This window comes from Adelges cooleyi, unplaced genomic scaffold, assembly GCF_023614345.1.
Source record: "Adelges cooleyi isolate 19-005CV unplaced genomic scaffold, UGA_ACOO_1.1 ACOO_flye_CR_arks_rails_tigmint_CR_PRNA_23, whole genome shotgun sequence".
Lineage (NCBI taxonomy): Eukaryota > Metazoa > Arthropoda > Insecta > Hemiptera > Adelgidae > Adelges > Adelges cooleyi.
Window position 1 is genome coordinate 9699055 of NW_026095893.1, and position 19044 is coordinate 9718098.

Below are 19044 nucleotides of genomic sequence, written 5' to 3' on the forward strand. Positions count from 1 at the left end.
ATAGTATTAAGACTGACAAAATCTTAGTTAAAAATATTTTAGATATTATTTTTATGATAACTAGTATTTTAATTAACCTGGATTATAAGTTATAACAATATTTTAAATTATGTTTGTGATTCAGTTTTATGAATTACTATCAAAATTTTTACTTATTTTAAATATTAGTAATATGACGTATCCATAAAATAACAAAAAATGTAATTCATCTTTAAACAAATAATATAATTGCATGTAATAAAATATCAACACGAGTCTGTCATATCAAAAAAAATTGTTCGTGGTCTATCTCTACAGTGGGAAAGCTCTTTGTTAATCCTTGCATACATGCCTTCAATTTTAACCTTTGTTTCTTGGTCTGGTGACATCAGTGTTCCTATTGGATCACTGGCTGGTGCTCTTGTGTAACAGAGTAGTTTTCCACTAAAAAAAGTACAAAAACAAGTATTAGAAACAGTTTTTGGGCTTTCATTCTTATATTTATACTTTCTAACAAATCTAAATTATTATGGAAAGCAAAAAACAAGTTCGAAAAGTAGGGTCAAGGTCGGGGCAAGTCTTTAGGAAGTATTAGAACTGAAAGTGTAAAACAAAAAAATTATGTAGAACTATAGATGGTAAAAATGAATCAAAATAAATTAGAGAAATCATATTAAAAAAAATCGACAAAACATAAACGCCAGAAAACACCACAATGAAGTGATCAAAATTAGCACTTTTATTGAGACCCGTGTAGACATACAACATAAGTATTTCATATAACATTTATAACTAGAAAACAAATTATTTTTGTCCAAACATCTTGATCAGCCAATCGAATTGTGCAACTCATTCGATTATATTTATAAATTAATTTAAATGAAGAATTTCATAAAGAACATTTTCAAAATAAAACTTACTCTTTAAGATCTTTCATGAAAGTTTTAGCAGCATTCTGTTGATCAGGTTTACCATGTCTATTAATTAAACTATTTCGTTTTGCCTTGACTTTAAGTACCTCAGTATAATCTTGAGTATTTTCCACGTTTATATCATACATTAATTTCAACTATAAAATTATATATATATAAGTATTAGTTCAAAAATTTATAATTTTATGTTACTTTATAATCAAACCTGATTTTTATTTATGTATGGCAGTATAAGAGCGCATATTTTGGTAGGTACTACATTTTGTAACTCAACATCCAAAGCATGTTTCAATAATAAACGGCCATCGCCAGGTTTATCCAACACTGTTTTTGCACCAATACAACTCCAGGGAAGTAGCTCAATTTTGGCATCACTGAATGGATACACGCCTACTTCCCTAAAATGATTAATAGTAAGTATATTAACTAATACATTGTATATATTTATTAAGTTATTACTGAGTTTTTTTTGAGGGCACAGGCTCATCGCCACTGGTATATTTCCACTTGAGAGTATCTACAACACAAGACTTTCCTACTTTAGGCATGCCAACAACTCCCACTGTTATCCCCAAGATTGGCGCGTTGACAGCGTTAAGTAAATAGTTCCAAACAATGGTTTCTCCAAAACATTTATTAGCTTCTTTCTTTTTGATTCTGGCTAAGAAATTTGGATCTTTAGCGCTGGTCTTGGGTGTATTTCTTACTTCTCGACTAGCTCTGAATGGAATCGTTGGGGCTATTTTACTAAAATAATCTACCCAACCGGATACCACTGATTTTGGAACTAAATCAATTTTGTTTAACAAAATAATTCGTTTTTTATCGGGATTTTCTGCAAAGCATTCTTCAATTTCTTTTGAGCGAGTTGCTAATGGATCCCTAATGTCTAGTACTTCTAAAACTACATCACACATTGAAATTATCTAGAACATTTAAGAAATACAATCATAAAAAGTCAAATGTGCTACCTAAATATTAAATAAATAATAGTAAATTTACTCTATTGTAATCTTTATTAGCATATCTATCTTCTCTAGTTTCTTTCTCGAGCCACTTTTGCCTAAATGGTAAAGCTGATGTTTTCTTCTTTTCATTTTGTGGTATACTGTCCATGGCAGCAAAATTCGCCATTCTTATTTCTCTTTCTTTTCTTTTTGTTTCATTAAGTTGCTCAATTATTTCTTCTTTGAATGGACACATATTTGGAGCAATAATCATACTATTTTTTGTTTCTGAAAAAATTGCCAATAGTAAAATACATTTAAATGCTATACAAAAAAAAAAACTTAAGTTTAAATCAAGAAAAAATATTTTATAAATTGTACTATTAATAGATATCCACTTTTTACAAACACAAGAACATTTCAGTTGCCTAACAAAAAAAATACACTTCAGTTTAAAAAAAAAACATAAGGCATTAGTGTTATTTTTTATTTGGCAGTAAGTAAAACATTTCAGTTTTTGAGCGTCTATATAATGGTTATAGCAAAATTCAAGTATTTAACCATTGTTATGTAAAATTGAAATACATAAATGTTATTGGATTTTTTTCTGTTAATTTGAATTTGACCTTACATTTTCTGTAATACTCAAATTTGCTTTTATAATTAGCCTCTTTTGTTTCAAACAGAATTTTCTAATAATTTTTTTTCTTTTAATAAAAAAACTTAATTTATACATTTATTTAAAACCACCAGTTCTGAATTCATTCAAAACAAATAGAATAAGAAAACCTCTATTTGAAATATATTTAAAAAATAATAATTTATATATACAGAAAATACTACAAAACAATGTTTTTTAATACTTAAAAGGCGATTTAAAAAATAACTAGACACATCAGAAAACGTCTACCAAAAAGTCAATTTCAGTAAAATATATAATAATATGCTGTTTAGTTTATATAAAAATTTATGATCTTTGAATTTTTTCAAACTATTTATAAACCATTAAACCATATGAATGTTGTAGTATTTTTATGCTTTGAAATATTAATTTGATAATTTTTGGATACATTGATTCCCACTACGAGTATCGACGTAACTCGGTGGTGGTTTTTGTGGTGATGCAAGTGAGGCAGTGCCAAAAATAATTTTGTTTATTTTATAATGATACTATTTTAAGTTTTGTTCATACATTTTAATTTATAATATTTAAAATAGCCTGAACAAGATCCTAGAATGGCTGCACTTGCACAGGGTACTGTTGATGCCTGATAGACGGCCGTCGCTCGTCTGCCATCATATGGCCATAATTTGTTATTTAATAAAATTTACAGATTTTGTTATAAAAGGTTTATGTCAAAGATTATAATTTATTTGTTTTACATAAAATAAAATTACTAAAATTGTCAGAATTAATAATTTTTCAAGGATTAAAAAAAAGAAAATAATGTGTTTTCCTTGTATTTTTAAAAGTAAGTACCATATTTCATTTGATGAATATACCATTTTGTTAAGTATAAAAACGTAAATAAGCAAAAAAAAAATCCAATTTTTTTACCTATTAAAAAATAAAAACAATAGATGTATTTTAAGTTACAATCGTGTTTTTAGCATTAAAATATTTTGAAAAAAAAAAATAAAATTGAATAAAATTAATTAGGCTATAAATTGGATTTGTTTTATATCGATTGAGACATAAGAGCATACAGGTTTTATTTCATCATCAGAATCTTATATAAAAATGTAGCCAAATATCGGAGCTGAACGAATAGGGAGGCGTTACATCCCCTCCATAATCTTTCAAAATTTTAATTTTAATTGTCGTTTACAATTCATAACAAGGTTAATAATAACATATATTTTACTCTGCAACATCTATGATTTTGATACAAAATATGATTTTTTGTTTTAAGAATAAAGAAGTTACAGTTGCTCAGAAAACATGCTTTATTTTATGACCCTTATATATTATTACTATCAGCAGCATTTTAATTTACAGTAATATCTAGGTAAATAAGGATGAGGAAATGTTAATTATCTGTGGAATAATAAAAGTACCTAATAGTTTACATATTATGTAAGCTATGTGTAAGAATAAACTAGTGGACAATTACTCTTTTTTGGATTTTTCTTTTCCTCTCGCCTCTTTTTTCGATTGTGCTCGCGTACTTTTTTTGCTACCTTGTATTTGGTACGACATAACAACCTCTTCGACTGTTTCCCTGTAAAACGTAAAGCCGTTCATTCATTAAATGTTTTCAAAATTAAAATAATATTAAACAATATGAATGACGGTCACTTACTTTTTTTTGGTAAAGCCATCGTTGTTCCCGAATGTAAGATTAATACGTGTTAGCAATTAGTGTAATTTATTATTGTTAAATTAAAATAACTAACGAATACTACAACATAATATTTTAATGATTGCAACTTAATATGAAAACAAACAGAGCCAAGTACATGCAAATTTAAATGTGATTTGAAATTATAACCTCAAAAATTAAGGTGCTGGCAATCTAATCAAAAATTCTTAAGCTTTGTCAGGGTGATTGGAGTCTGATAAACAAAAATCCCTTTAGAGTCCAGACTAGCATCTCGTTATCTGTTCAATGCGGCCGTACTGTAAAACTTACAACAGCTGTTTAATGTAAACAAAAGGTCCGGAACGCGATTGGAGGACGTCGGTCATATGATTTAGACCCTTCTACTTTTTTGTTCGTTCGGTCTCACTCGCTCCCACGTTACAATACTTTGTATATCTGTATAGAAATATATATATATATATATATATTGTATGGATATATATTTATATACAAACGTGTGTATATACTATATTTCTAATACGCTGGCACGGAGAAAATACAAAATTGTTTTTTTTATTTATACTTGAGAACGTGTGCACCTACGTCGGCCATATTGTTGCCATTAGTCCCGTTTTTGGATTAATTATTTCAGGTACGGCTTAAAAATTAACGTTTACACAGAAACCCTTTAATAACTGCACTAGACCTAAAACGTAGGTGAGAAATGCAATAACAGCGAGCGTGCGGCCCTCCCGAACTACGCCATAACGATATCCACTGTTTACTTCTTCGTTATCCACTTTCAGCTTTTGTATCTATACCACGGCTCGTCCGTGATCAACAGGATTTACAGACATAATATTTCGTTCGAACGTTTTGTTGGAATTTTCGGCGGATAAAAAAACGGTTCATCACCAATTCTCGGTGCTCATACCCATCATGTTTGTTAGGTTATGTTTGCTTTGTTGTCACTATTTTGAATGTTCAGTGTATAGTAATTGTGGATTATTGTATTTCGATAGATTTCCTTAAAGTTCGTCATCGATTCTCTAACATCGTGCTGTTATTATAGTAAATTGTTACTAAAAGTCTACCACTTTCATTAATCGCTTATTGCATTTGTGGATCTTTAATTTAGGTACTCTATCCCCATTGCTATTTCGCGCTTTTTAATTTTTTATCCTTACTTTTTTATTCTATCCACTACTGTTAAATTGTTACTGTTACACGATCAACAGGTTTAAAATTACATTTAATTAATCTTAAACAACAATTTTCTTGGCTTGTTTCAGCTATACGCGTTCATACTACTTTAAAAGGGTGAAATCATGACGGATTCCATAAAGTTTGGGCCAGAATGGTAAGTACGCTTGCATCTCATTCCTTTATTGAATTGAAATTTTGTTAACACAAATCTCAGTTCTTTATCAAATCTGTTGGAAGTTAGTTTTTGATTTTTTACTTTCGATAAATTTTTAATGTGATGTTTATTTAAACAATTCAGGTTAGTTTATTCAAAGTTTTCTAAGCTATTATGTATTTTGTGAGTGTTTTGAAAAGTAATAGTTATACCTTTTGCTGTTTATTGTTAATTGTGAAATGTAGGATCATTTAATTGAACCTATAAATAAGTTACAAGTAAAGAAAAAAAAAATTATAAACCAAAATTATAACTTTTTTGTTAGAGATTTAAAATTATGGTTATACATTTATTATGACTGATATACCTAAATTTTCATCGATTGAGCAATCAATTGATTATTAAATGTAATTGCTTTTAAATTTTAAGTACATTTTTAACAACATATTACCTCTTATAAGTAGTTAAACTGTATCAAATTATATGTGTAAATGTATTTTTTATTTATAAAAATAAAACGTTAAGATATTATATATTTAAATTTATATCTTGTGATTACAGGTTAAGAAATATGTCTCAGGGCATATCTAAGCCTCAGCTTGCGGAACATCGCTATGGTAGAGAAGAGATGTTGGCTTTGTTTGATATTTCATCATGTAATGTTCCACCAGAATCGCTTAAGGAATTGTCTATGGTTTATAGTGAAAAACCTCAAACACCATTATCTTTACAGCAAATGTCTGAAGAAGAAACTGTAAGAATTTGAAATTATTTTTATATGTTGACATAGATTTAATTCAATGCTTTCTGGTGATTGCAGAGACTTTGGAATCGAGGCATAAACAGTGATACTATCGTCAGAGCATCTGTGCGAACACCTGGTGGTAGAGGTACTGCTATTGAAGTACGGGGGGGCAGTACGAGTGCTAGAGGGAGAGGAGGGCGTGGTGGTTATTATTATAATACTACACGGCCTGGCTATGAAGAAGGTCCAGAAGGTGGAGGTTCACCAATGAATCGAGGTCCACATCGACCATTTGAGCGCCTGAACTCTGTAAGTTATTTATAAACGATTTCATTTTTATGAAGTATGTAGTTTTAATGAAAAAGTAAATTACTTCAATCTGCTTTTTCATTACAGAATGAAAGAAGCATGAATCGTAACGGTGAGTACACCAATGATTGGAGAGGAAGGGACGAATCTAATAATTGGTGGAGAAAAAATAGAGGTGGAATACATCAAGGTCAGTCTGAAGAACCTAATGGACGTTGGGGACGTACTCGCACAGATTCCTATAACAATGACAAGTGGCCCGCTGGGCGGCCAACATCAAAATATGATGAAGACGAAGGATGGGATCGTGGAGAAACAAGATGGTCAAATAATACTAACACTAATGAAAGACGGAAACTTGATTGGGGAGAAACTTTGCCCGAATGGTAATTATTTTGCCATTTAATTTTTGTTAAAAACCCATATTTAATAACAAATTCTGTTGATTAGGGCTGTTGACAATCCTGGTGAAAAAGGAGGAAGTTTTGATTCATCTGGTGCTTTTCATGACAACCATTTTGAAGAAGATCATCATTATGATGTAGAAGAACAATCTCGTAATGTAAGAATTTTAAAGAAAACAATTTTAATTATCTACTACATTTTTTAAGTTTATATATATTATAAAAGGATCATGAATATGAAGAAAACAATGATGTTAATGTTAACAATAAAGAAAGCTCTACAATTTCTCCCATTAAACAGTTAAATGGCCAAGAAAAAGAAGGTATAATGTTTGGGTTTTTATTACAATGATCTTAACTAAATTGTTATTTTTAATATTCAGAAATAGCATCAACTTCAATGTCTACTTCACCATCACAAACCGAAGAAGTACCATCCTCGCCAGAGCGTTTTAAAACTATAAGACAACAGCACCAAAACAATATAAATTCTCATACTGTAAAAGAATCTTTAATACAAAATGAGCACAACAGATTAAATCATCCTGAATCTGTACAAATTCATCATGTTCAACAGGATAATCCTGTAATTCATAGTAAGAGTAGTCCAGCAGTACCATTGATGTCTGATTGTCAGCCAAATAAAATGGATAACATAAATAATGTTAGAGATATGTCTATCATTAATAGTCATTTGGATAATTCAAATATCAATCCCATTCATCGATCCACAAGTATGAATACATTTTTATTAGTGAGATAATCGCTTTTATTTAGGTGTAGAATAATTGTGAATAGCTATATACTTTTTTGAATATCCTATTTTTGTTTGTAGAAGTTGTAAGTTCTAACAGAACATATTGTATGTATAATATATGAGAGGTCTGTCCTGATTTAAATAAATGGTACCAGAACGGTCCATACCATTAAAAAATACTCTATATACAGACTGGACGGACTCGTAAAATATTATTGTGTAATTTGAACCAACCAAGCCCAAACTAAAATTAGGCTATTGAAACCTAGACCAATTTTTGTCCTATTTTAAACGTTTTATTAAGAAGCCCAGCCCGGACTGGACAATACTAAATTGACAAAATATTGAGAAAGTGTATTTTTAGGAAGTGGTGGTGCATTTAAATCTGTTTTCACAAAATAAATTCATTTTGCAGAATTAGATTTAAATCAAGACGTTAGAATAAAAAAAAATTAAATTATTTAATTTAATTAAAAAAAAACATTTGCAGTTGTAGCTAGATAACTTGGGACCAGCGGTGGTGCGAAAACACTAAGCCAGAGGTTCTCTGTATCCTGTGGATTTTTTTTTATGTCTTATGCCTTGTAGAAGCATAGTTAATAGTTTTATTTTTATTTATATTTTATAATAGTATTAACAATAATATGATAATAATAAAGAACTGTTGCAGCCGAACCATGAGCGTCTTAGCAGACGGATGGTTGAGCAAAAAAACTAGTTTATGATACACTTACTGATAAACGCCGCCACCACCGCTGTGCCAATATATCTGGCAACAACTGTACAATCCTGGAAATATTTTAATAATTCCTATTATAATTTAATTATCTGTGATTATTTTAGGTTTAAATACTAATGCTAACCATCGAATAGATACTATGGATGCTGAAGCAGAATCTATGGTATCTAGATTAACCAGTGACAACTTCAAAATTGGAACCTCAACACATCAAACGAGTAACAAATGGTTCTATAGAGATCCCCAAGGAGATGTTCAGGGTTGGTGATAAAATACTTTAAATATTAAATTTATGTAAAAAATAATTAATTCAATTTTATAGGTCCGTTTTTGACATCTGAAATGACTGAATGGTACAGCTTAGGATACTTCCACGATAATATGTTAATGGTAAAGAGGTCATGTGATGAACATTTTTACTCTTTGGGCGATCTTGTAAGACTTAAAGGAAATCTACCATTTTCTGATACGCCATTTACGGTACTTAATTATATTTTTAGATTTAACCCAAGTGAGTAATTGAAGTGTTACATTTTTTCTTTAGGAACATGATGTAAAAATGAGTGCTCGAATAGGAGTACAACAACCACCTCAACATAATCCATTTACAATGAATGATTCTATGGTTCTTCAACAACAACAGCACCAACATTACCAATACAGACAGTTGTATTTAAAGTAACTTCTTACTATATTGTTGAAAGTTGTTTTATTATATTAATAAACATAAATGTATTTATTAGACAAAGAGAAATAGCTATACAAAATGCAGTTCACCAATTATCTCAATCTGAAAGATGGAATACTTTATCACCTATTGAACAACAACAGGTATTGAACGAGTTTTACCTAATAAGGCATTTTGCATCAATTATTTTTTTTGTTTATATCTAGTTGATTATGCATCACATCCGTAATGTTGAAGCAAACACAACCATTCCTCCAATTTATGCCGCACCTATTCTTCCTCAACCTCAACCCACTTTACACCCTTTGAATCCACCTACTAATAATAATATTATGGTAATGTTATCACAAATGCAACAACAACAGCAGCAGCAACACCAACATTTTAATCATGTAAGTTTAAATTAAATAAGACATTTTGTAAATAAAACACTTACCAACATAATATGTTTATAGCAGATTGACCCGAAACATAATGTTCATGGTATTCCACCTTCTCAACCTATCAACCAGCAACTGGATCCATTGCACTCGTTAGTACAAAGTATGGGTGGCTTAAAAACATCTACTCCGCCACCAGTAAATATTCCTCTCCATCATCAAAGTTCAAATGTTATTCGACCAAATAGTACACAATCAGAAAGCAATCCTATTTCAGATTTATTAAGACAATTAGGTGCACCTCAAGATAAACCTCTTAAGGTAATAATGAAATTTATATAAGATAACCTGTGTTAGATAAATACTTAGCAGTTACTAGGTAAAGTTATTAGAATTTCAAAATAAAAACTGAAGATGAGATGTAATGTAATGTTATTTATATCTACATGCACCACTCATCCACACTGCCTTCCTCGCCTAAACTAAAAATGCTAAACTTAAAAATAATTTATTCAAAAATGAATATCGACTGTTCATTAATTTAATTTTAGGTATTATTTTGCTTTTAATAGATGATTCAAGTATATGTGTTGCTATGTTTTAACTTTTAATAATTACCCTTTAAGAAAATATTTGCTTACTTATTTTTACTTATTTTTTACTCAATTTTTTATAAGTCAATATAATAAGGATTTTATTATAAACTTCAACATAATTATTTAGTTGAAAAATTCATTATAACATAATATTTTAATTTGAATAACTTTTTTTTTTTTTATAAATTGCTTCTTAAGTATTAAAAAAATAAGAATCATGATATTTTCTATAAGCTGTGATAGAAATACATAGATATGTATTTGTACTGATATAGTTAATAATTCCATACATTTTTAGTATAGTAACAGTATAACATATTTACTGTCTCTTTTGTAGTTCAAATCATAATGATCTGCACAAAAGTTGATAAGAATAGTTTCAGCGAGTAAAATCATATTGTCAATGTATCTTGCTGCTTGTTGCAAAACTTAATTTAAAAATAACTTTTTATAAGTAATAAGGATTATATGCTACAATATTAGGTCGCCGAAACAAGTGTATGGGGCATAGAGTTTCCTGGTTCTGATAAACAAAAAATAAATGGTCCAGTTGGAATTGGTGGCTGGCAGTCGGTTCCTTCAGCTGAACAATCTCATCAAACACCTGGAGTTTTATGGGGATCTGGGGAATATACAAAGATTATTGGTGCTGATCATCAAGCTATTGTTCGTAAATATATATATTTTTTAAATAAAATTAAAAATTAAAAAAAATGTTCTATTACAGGAAGAGGCTATAAAAGAGGAAGCAAGACGAAGTGATGAAGCAAGAAAAAAAGAAATAATGTACTTCAATTTTATTATAGTTTTTTAGAAAGAAAATGTAGTAATAATTGGTATACTTGTAGGAAACAAAATGAACAGTTAAGAAAACGAGAAGAAATGATGGAGAAAGAATTGAAAAAAAAACACGAATTTGAAAAGGCTAAATTAGAAGAGGAAAAGAAAAAAGTAAATGAATATGCTCAATTTCTATAACTTTGTCATTATAAACTCTTATATAATTTAAGGAAGAAGCACGTAAACATAAAGAACACGAGAAAAAAATAAGAGAAGAAGCAGAAAAGAAAAAATTAGAAAAAAAGAGGCTTGAAGAAGAACAAGCAAAAAGACGTGACCATGAAAAAAAAATTAAAGAGGAGAAAGAAAGAAGACTGTTGGAAGAGAAAAAGAAAGAAGAAGAAAAACGAATTCATGAAGAAGAGAAAAAAAAGTAAGTAGAGTAATGTGTTTTTTAATTTGATAAAATATCTTTATCTTAGTAATTCAGTACATTGCATTACAAAAGTTATATGTATAATTTTACACTAGTCGAGATGGTAATGAATAAGAGGTATAGGTAGATATAAGAAGTCGATGGATATGATAAATGAAGACAGAGGTATGTGGAGTAACTAAACAATTAGAGATTTGTAGAGAGAGCGGATTTGGCTGGCTAACTCCATTTATATGGGTTAATGCTAGTTTTTTTACACTATTTATACTACAAATATGTATACTAATAATATTTAATTAAACTAATTTGGATACATTGGTTTTAACAGAAGAGCTGAGATAAAAAAGAAAGAAGAACAGAGAAAAAAGGAGGAACAAAAAAAGAAAGAGGAACAAAAACGTAAAGATGAAACTAAAAAACAAGATCAGAAAAAAAAAGATGATGATCAAAAGAAAAAGCAAGATTCCTCTAAACCAAATCATTCAGTTCCTATTGTGACAGAGCCACAAAAAGTTAGTTTTAGTGGTTAATTTTATTGATTTATACTTAAATTACTTAAATTTGAAAGTTACTGATATTTCTTATTATCGTATATTATATAATAGAAAAAGAAAAAAGATCCTCAGACTGTTGCACATAATGGTGTAGAAACTGCTTCTGCGCCGTGGGCTGCAGCTGATCAAAAGAAAGCAGTGCAGGTCAAGTCAATGGCTGAGATCCAAGCAGAAGAACAGAAACGTGAACAACTGATGAAACAAAAAGAACGTGAACGAACAGAACGCGAGATGTCTCTAATAGCTATGGAACAGGCCAAACAGGAAAAAGCCAGAGCTAATGTCAAAATGCAATCATGGTCAACTGTGATAGCTAAAAATGTTCCACAACCCCAGTCTGCGAGTAACAATTCTGTATGGGGGCCAGCTACCCAATCTAGTATGTTTTATTGTATTTTTTTTTATTGTTACACATTTTAATGACACTAACTGTTCTATAGATAACGACAAACAGCCACTTACTCCAAAGCCTAGTAAAGTATCAGCTACCACTAATAACAATAAAAGTAATCTCAAAAGCAATGTAAAAACAGCCAGTCAAGTTGCTCAGAACAGTGTGATGAAAAAAGCAATAGAAAATCGTGGGGAAAATAATAACTGTAATGATGAATTTAGTCAGTGGTGCTGTAAACATCTTGCAACTATTAACAAAAACACTATTGATAGTAATTATTTTCACTTATTTTTTACAAAAATGTATTTTAATTATGTAATGATATGAAATGTTGTTAATTTTCAGTTCCTACATTTGTTACATTCTTAAAGGATGTTGAGTCTGAATATGAAGTAAAAGACTACATTCAGAGTTATCTGGGTGACAATAAAGAAGTTCGAGAATTTGTTAAACAATTTTTTGATAAAAGATTAAAGATTCAAAACAAACAAAAAGGTTCTGATTTTGTTGAAATGAAGGTATGTTATTTTAATTATATCCAATAATAATTTTGTTAGCAGAAGATATTGGTTTGATATTGACATGTGTGTTTTTGAAGTTCTAACTTTTATTTTTTTTTTTTGATCTTGCTCAAATTGATTAAAAAATTGCATTAGGTTATTTAAGAGGTTACTTAAGTATATTTATAGTCGAAAAAGTACTATAGTTGTTTTCAATAATATACTTAATATTTTGTATTAGACATTTATTTAGCATGTCCCTATCTAATCATAGTTCGACATCCAAAAATGTATTTAAATCGTTTCTGTAAAAGTTTAGGACTTTAATACACATTATTAACAATAACAGTAGTTAAGAAGTTAAATCATTGTCAAACATCTTGTTATATTAAGAAGTTTTCTTAATATCAGTCATGGTTAAAATATACGGGTTATTGCACATTGTCTCGAATTGTTATCTTCAGAAATAAAATGACAGTTTAACAGGATATTAATTTTACTGTTTACTTCACTATCACTATATATATATATATATATTACTGTGTACTTTAGGGTGGTTCTTATTTGCACGACTTCCGAATTTCAATTGTGTGCTGCCCCCCCATTCGACTAAAAAAAATATTGTATATGTTTTTATTGCTTCAGAACCATTGCATTTAATTTAATATGCATCATTTATACTTTTTTTTCAGAGTAAAAACAAAAAAAGAAATAAAATGGTCCCTCTAGATAATAAAGTTCTTGGTTTCAATGTGGTCGCTTCGGAACGCATCAATGTCGGAGAACTAGACCTTGGTGAATAGGGGTGATCACTTAAGTGATGACATACCAACAAGTTGTTTTGTTCGTCATCTTGGTTGTTTTTTAGGAACGATTTAGGTCTTTGCGAATTTAAAGAAACAATTTTTAATTGAGTATTAAATATGTCCATGTTTCTCGTTGAAATTTTTTTTTTATTGATAAATATATATATTTAATTAAATAAATTTCTTTTTATGATCATTTTTTTTTTTGTAAATAGTAAATAATTAATAATATTACTCTTGTTAAATTTCTAGATGAATGTTGTCGTATTTTTTGTACAGGTTATTGCACATAGGTGTTAATATTGATAATTACATTGACTGTACAAATGATTTCCCTACCCCATTTCCAAATCGCCTTAAATTATTAATTATTATATTGTATATAAAGTATAATTACAATAATAATTATAATTGAATTGCATATATAATGCATATGAGCATTTATATGTTATATAATTACAAATAAATTAAATTTTTTATAATAAAAAAATTGTATGTATGATTATTATTATACACACCAAGAAAGAATACCTAAAATGTATTTTGTAACTGAATCAGCCATTAAAAAAATTATTTTATCGCCAATGTGAACTAAATTGATTTCATATTTAAGAGGACTATTTTCTCTTGTTAAAAATGTTACAGGTGGGTTTAAGAGAAAAAAACACTTACAAATAAAGAGAAAAATGGCTCCTATTGAGCTATTAGTTTAATTAATAATGTTAAATTTATATATGGAAAATATGTTTTTTTTTTGGAGGCCATTAATAAAGCCATTAAAATGAGGCCATTTAAAGGCTTGGCAGGAGTTATAGGCCCGAATTTATATTCCAGCTTTTGTTATAATAGGACTACGGGTATGAATAAAACTAACCACTGCAACAGAAAGTGCAATACACTTCCGGGATTTGTAACCTTGATAAGAGTATTATCAAAGTTTAGAAATTGCACCTAATCTTTAAAGTTTATAAGTATTTTATACAGTATTAAAGGCGATTTTACTAAAATAATTCGAAATTTATAAAAAAAAAATAATATTAAATTATTGTTTGAGTGGCTTACCTCAATAGACTAACGACTAGAAAACTATTTTAATCACTAGATATAACTAGGATTATTTAATGTTCCGTTATAATTTTAACAATCATATAATCATACAACAAATAATTTAATGATGCCTATTCAAGTAATAGAGCATTTAAATGAAAGGCAAGCCTTCACACTCAACCGACACTAGATCCCCACAATATTTTTTAATTAAACTGACAAAATAGTTATTATGTTTTAGTTATATAAAGGACTATACCTACAGTTATGCCTTCTTTAAAATGTTTTAGGTATTTGCGCCACTGTATTTACTATTTTAAAACTATTATAAAATTAATAATTAAATTTTTTAGACTTTCATTTATAAGAAAAGAAAAACCCAAATGCGAGGAGATTTGAAATGCTGGCATTTTTTTTTTATAAATAGGTATATATATAAAATAGTGGTTCTAGCTTGGCCAATTGCCAAGTATAGTTTTCTAATTTATTTGTAGCAAGGTAATCAAATAGTTAAAATTTAATATGAATTTATTTATAGTTAATGATTAATGACATAATGAAGTCGATTGTTAATAAACCTTAGATCGAGTTAAATTTAAAATATAAAAAAAAAAAATTAGGCATACACATATATATTAGTTATTGTGGTTCAATAAGGGATCAGACAGGCTAAAGGGACAAAGCATGGTCGATTGGAAATTTGGCACCACTGTGCCACCCCCCAGCTGTTATTTTAAATTACATTTACACTGCGATCCATAGAACGGCACAAAGTTCATAATGTTGTTCATTTGTCCCTTAACCATTTTAGCGGCATTTAGTCTTCAGTGAAATTTTAAGATGATTGCTTCAAAAGGATTGCAGCTGGTTAGAAATTTTTCAGCAACAGCAGCACGAAACAGTCATGCATATGGCGGACCTGGATCAAATTTGCCATTCGATGTTTACAGCAAGTATAAGTTTACTGCTCTTCTAGCTCTATTTTTTAGTTCAGGGTTTGGACTTCCATTTTTAATGGTGAGGTTCATCAAACGAAGAGGCATGTAATGCAATACTTTCAACAAATCATAATTACGTAGCACACTTAAAAATTTATTTGTAAATAATATTGCTCAACATTTTTAATTTTGAACCTGTTTGTTATGAAATAAAATATTATTTATTAATACCTACATTTATTATTTTAAAGATGTTACTATTTATTTGTGTACTCTTAAACAAATTCAAACTAAAATCATTATTATTATTTGGTAAAAAAATGTTGCAACATGTGATATTGAATAAATATGCTTGAGAAAACTTTTTTTTATTATAAATGAATAAAATTATTGGTGATATTTACTTATGATATTTTTAAATTAGTTATCAATTATAACAAAATTAGAAAAATATGGTGTCCTAAGTCCTTCCTCTTAAAGTTAAACAAAGAAGCGAAAAATTAAAAACTTCAAGTAAAATAGTGCAAAATAAAAAAATTAATTATATTTATCATTAACGTTTTAACAAGTATATTTGTTATCAAAACTTGATATTTGTTAGTAGCAATGTGTACAGATGATAATGTATTAAAATTATAAATTGTAACTATTTAATATTATGATAGTAATTTTCAAAGCTAATTTTATAAAACACCTATAATCAAGCTTAAATTATATAAGGAGTCAATAGAATGTGAAATGTTAAATGAACAAACCTAGAGCAAGAATAAGCATTTAATTATAAAATGGATTGTATGTTATCCAGTGGGCTCGTGTTTGGTTCTTATCGTCTTCATGACTTGTAAACAAAGATTTAAATACATTAGTTGCAGATTCGTCCTTGGCAATACTGTGGGTGATTTTTGCTTTTTTGTAAATGGGATCTTCAAGTTTTCGGCAGTTGGTGACTACATTTGACGTACTTGTTCCTGCTGCACTAGCGGTCCCTAAAAAAACCAAATTTTTTTTTTAGTTATTTAGACTGATAAATATTATAATTTACTTACGTTTAGTTTGTTCTTTTTTCAAATTATAATCAACGTTAGTTTGAGTTTTTTCAGTTTTTATTTTCAACTCAAAATTGGTTTTTTCAACTTTAATTATATCAGTCATTTTTTGTAGGTTAGGTTTTTTATCATTAATTACATCATTAGTTGACTCAACTAGATTGGCATCTTTTGCTACAAATTCTTGTTTAATATGTTTATTTTTTTTACTTTTAAGCTTTTCTTTCCGTTTTACTAATCTAGACTTCATTAAATCAATATCATCTGTTGTCGGATTTAGTATAACAATATCATCTTCTTCATAATCAGCTACACAATTTACACATTTGTTGTCGGCTCCTAATTTTAAACCTCTTTCAGACATAACACAGCCACATTTCCATAAAAAACAGAACTTAGAACGATCATTCATCTCCAAACCAACCAAAGGACAAATATGAGGTGAAACATGATCGTCCATATATCCACCAACATTCTGCGCTTTTCCTTTAAAAGCTGGATTAGGAGTCAATTTTAGTTCTTTGATATCCTGAAAAAAAAAAAAACTAATATATACAAAGAGCATAATGCAACTTCTGAAGAACAATGACCCAAGTGTAAATTGATTAATAAGATAGCAAAGAATTAAATAATTAATATCTCTGGAATTTTTTTTTTACATTTACATTTGTAAAGAGGAATTTTTTCAATTTATTCTCCAGTAAAATTTGACTTCACGGTGGTAGTTGTTCTTTGGAAGCCGCAATATTAATATACATCTTACTGGTATATATATTTATTAACAAACCTTTAAACTCTTAATGTGTGCAGAAGCTTCAGGGAATTGGGTTTTATTTACTAAATGCTGCAAAACTGATTCTTTGTTGTATAAAAGACCCATACCACAGGCTACTATTGGTGGTCTTAATGCTTCTTGAGTTATATGACAATTACGCCAACGATATAATTGATCTGATGACTTGTCTTTCTAATAAAAAAAAATATTAAATTAGTAAATTATTTACGTTTTATGAATAGGTACAGTTTTTAAAACATTGCAGTTATACATTTATATTTATTATAAAATTAGACAGATTTTGAATACAATTTTTATATTTTTATAGTAAATATATGACACTAGTAATATTGACCAGTGGTGCCATACTATCTGCGGTCACAGTGTGGTTGCACTTCCCGTTCAAAAGTATAAAAAATGTAAAAAAATTATATATTTAGAAATTGTAATATATCCGGCCAACAAGTAGCTTTAATGAAACTGTGATGTGATAAGATCTTAGATGAGCGTAATTTGTATAAATGTTACACTAAACAAATATTTGAGTTGCAAATTCTACGCACATTATATCTTTAATTCTATTTTTATCAATATTTCTCCCATAATTCTTTTAATTAGCCAAAAAGTTATTTTTGGTGTGGGATTATTGCGAGTTTTATCAAAGAAAGGATGACCCTACGGTACAAGTATGTTGATTATATCAATATCATTACTATTATCCAGTTGTAAATATCATAATTTATTTATAGTAATTAATATTTTTATGTAACGATAAATTTAGTCTATCCTAATATCAAAGTAATCGAATAGTTTTTCAGCTTTAATAGGAATACACAATTTTAAAATACCAACTCCTTGTTTAATTTAATGCTAATATTTTAATTTAATATTTTAGATTTAATGGGAATCTAAAAGGTTTTGGTTTTTTTATATCTAATTTTCAGAAAAGCAATTCTTTTAATTTTCTATTGATATGTTTACATGGAGTGACTAAAACAAATTAAAATTTAAACTGCTCGAACTTAGCTTAGGTAATTATTTCAAACTGAATTATTTGAACATGTTTTAATCATTTCGTATGTACTTGGTAAATGACAATAATAATTGGGCTATTTTTTATGACACTGGTGACTTGTAGGATATGCTGTCACACAGTCAAGATGAAATTGAACTCTGTACTCTCGCACTGTAGCTTGACGCCATCTTGACCATGCCGCATTAGGATTTATTCTTTAACAATATAAATTAAGGTCATTCTCATACTTGCATAATAATGAAAAAATTATAATATAAAAATACCTGTTCTGGTTTTTTTTTTGTTCGAACTAATTCGTCCCTCTTGGGTATAGTACCTCCGTCGCATCCCATGTTGGAAAGAATTCGTAATTAAAATATTGAATGTACTGAATTATTTTATGGCGTGTGATTTAATTATATTGTTTAATATTAATTGCAGTGTTAACACTAAACATTTGATAACTAACGAATATTACAATAACAACAACAATCCCTTTGATTAAAAAAAAATGATACACTCGACTCCACAGTTCGATCTGATTGGAGAACGGCACAACTCATTATCCAAATATATCCACACGATGGACGACGTACATCTTGATAAACATCGTG

General features: G+C 28.7%; 3 protein-coding genes across 7 annotated transcripts; 1 reads left to right on the top strand and 2 right to left on the bottom strand.

Moving 5' to 3' along the window:
• Positions 1-204: 204 nt before the first annotated feature.
• On the bottom strand, positions 205-4362 carry LOC126835510 (guanine nucleotide-binding protein-like 3 homolog). The gene is made up of 7 exons (XM_050568157.1): positions 4162-4362; positions 3973-4080; positions 1914-2146; positions 1371-1837; positions 1117-1309; positions 900-1048; positions 205-423 (listed from the first exon to the last, which is right to left on the bottom strand). The coding sequence occupies exons 1-7, from the start codon at positions 4178-4180 to the stop codon at positions 246-248; spliced, it is 1347 nt and encodes a 448-aa protein (XP_050424114.1). The 5' UTR covers positions 4181-4362; the 3' UTR covers positions 205-245.
• Positions 4363-4670: 308 nt separating this feature from the next.
• On the top strand, positions 4671-14194 carry LOC126835507 (GRB10-interacting GYF protein 2-like). Of its 4 annotated transcripts, XM_050568153.1 has the most exons (24): positions 4671-4813; positions 5454-5521; positions 6083-6275; positions 6342-6575; positions 6663-6961; positions 7026-7137; positions 7206-7302; positions 7363-7478; positions 7557-7713; positions 8580-8735; positions 8798-8955; positions 9020-9153; positions 9219-9306; positions 9370-9555; positions 9619-9864; positions 10623-10805; positions 10867-10925; positions 10988-11090; positions 11150-11352; positions 11684-11867; positions 11961-12288; positions 12350-12574; positions 12649-12821; positions 13496-14194. In XM_050568153.1, the coding sequence occupies exons 2-24, from the start codon at positions 5490-5492 to the stop codon at positions 13604-13606; spliced, it is 3777 nt and encodes a 1258-aa protein (XP_050424110.1). In that variant the 5' UTR covers positions 4671-4813; positions 5454-5489; the 3' UTR covers positions 13607-14194. The 4 variants fall into 4 exon arrangements, with proteins under 4 accessions (XP_050424110.1, XP_050424107.1, XP_050424109.1 ...); XM_050568150.1 differs by having other exon boundaries at positions 7363-7713; XM_050568152.1 differs by having other exon boundaries at positions 7363-7713; positions 9622-9864.
• A 1252-nt stretch (positions 14195-15446) lies between these two features.
• LOC126835512 (replication termination factor 2) lies at positions 15447-19012 on the bottom strand. 2 transcript variants are annotated; one of them, XM_050568163.1, is made up of 5 exons: positions 18715-19012; positions 18500-18645; positions 17428-17607; positions 16641-17169; positions 15447-16580 (listed from the first exon to the last, which is right to left on the bottom strand). In XM_050568163.1, exons 3-5 carry the CDS (start codon positions 17518-17520, stop codon positions 16369-16371), a joined length of 834 nt encoding a protein of 277 aa, XP_050424120.1. In that variant the 5' UTR covers positions 17521-17607; positions 18500-18645; positions 18715-19012; the 3' UTR covers positions 15447-16368. The 2 variants fall into 2 exon arrangements, with proteins under 2 accessions (XP_050424120.1, XP_050424119.1); XM_050568162.1 differs by lacking the exon at positions 18500-18645.
• Positions 19013-19044: the final 32 nt, after the last annotated feature.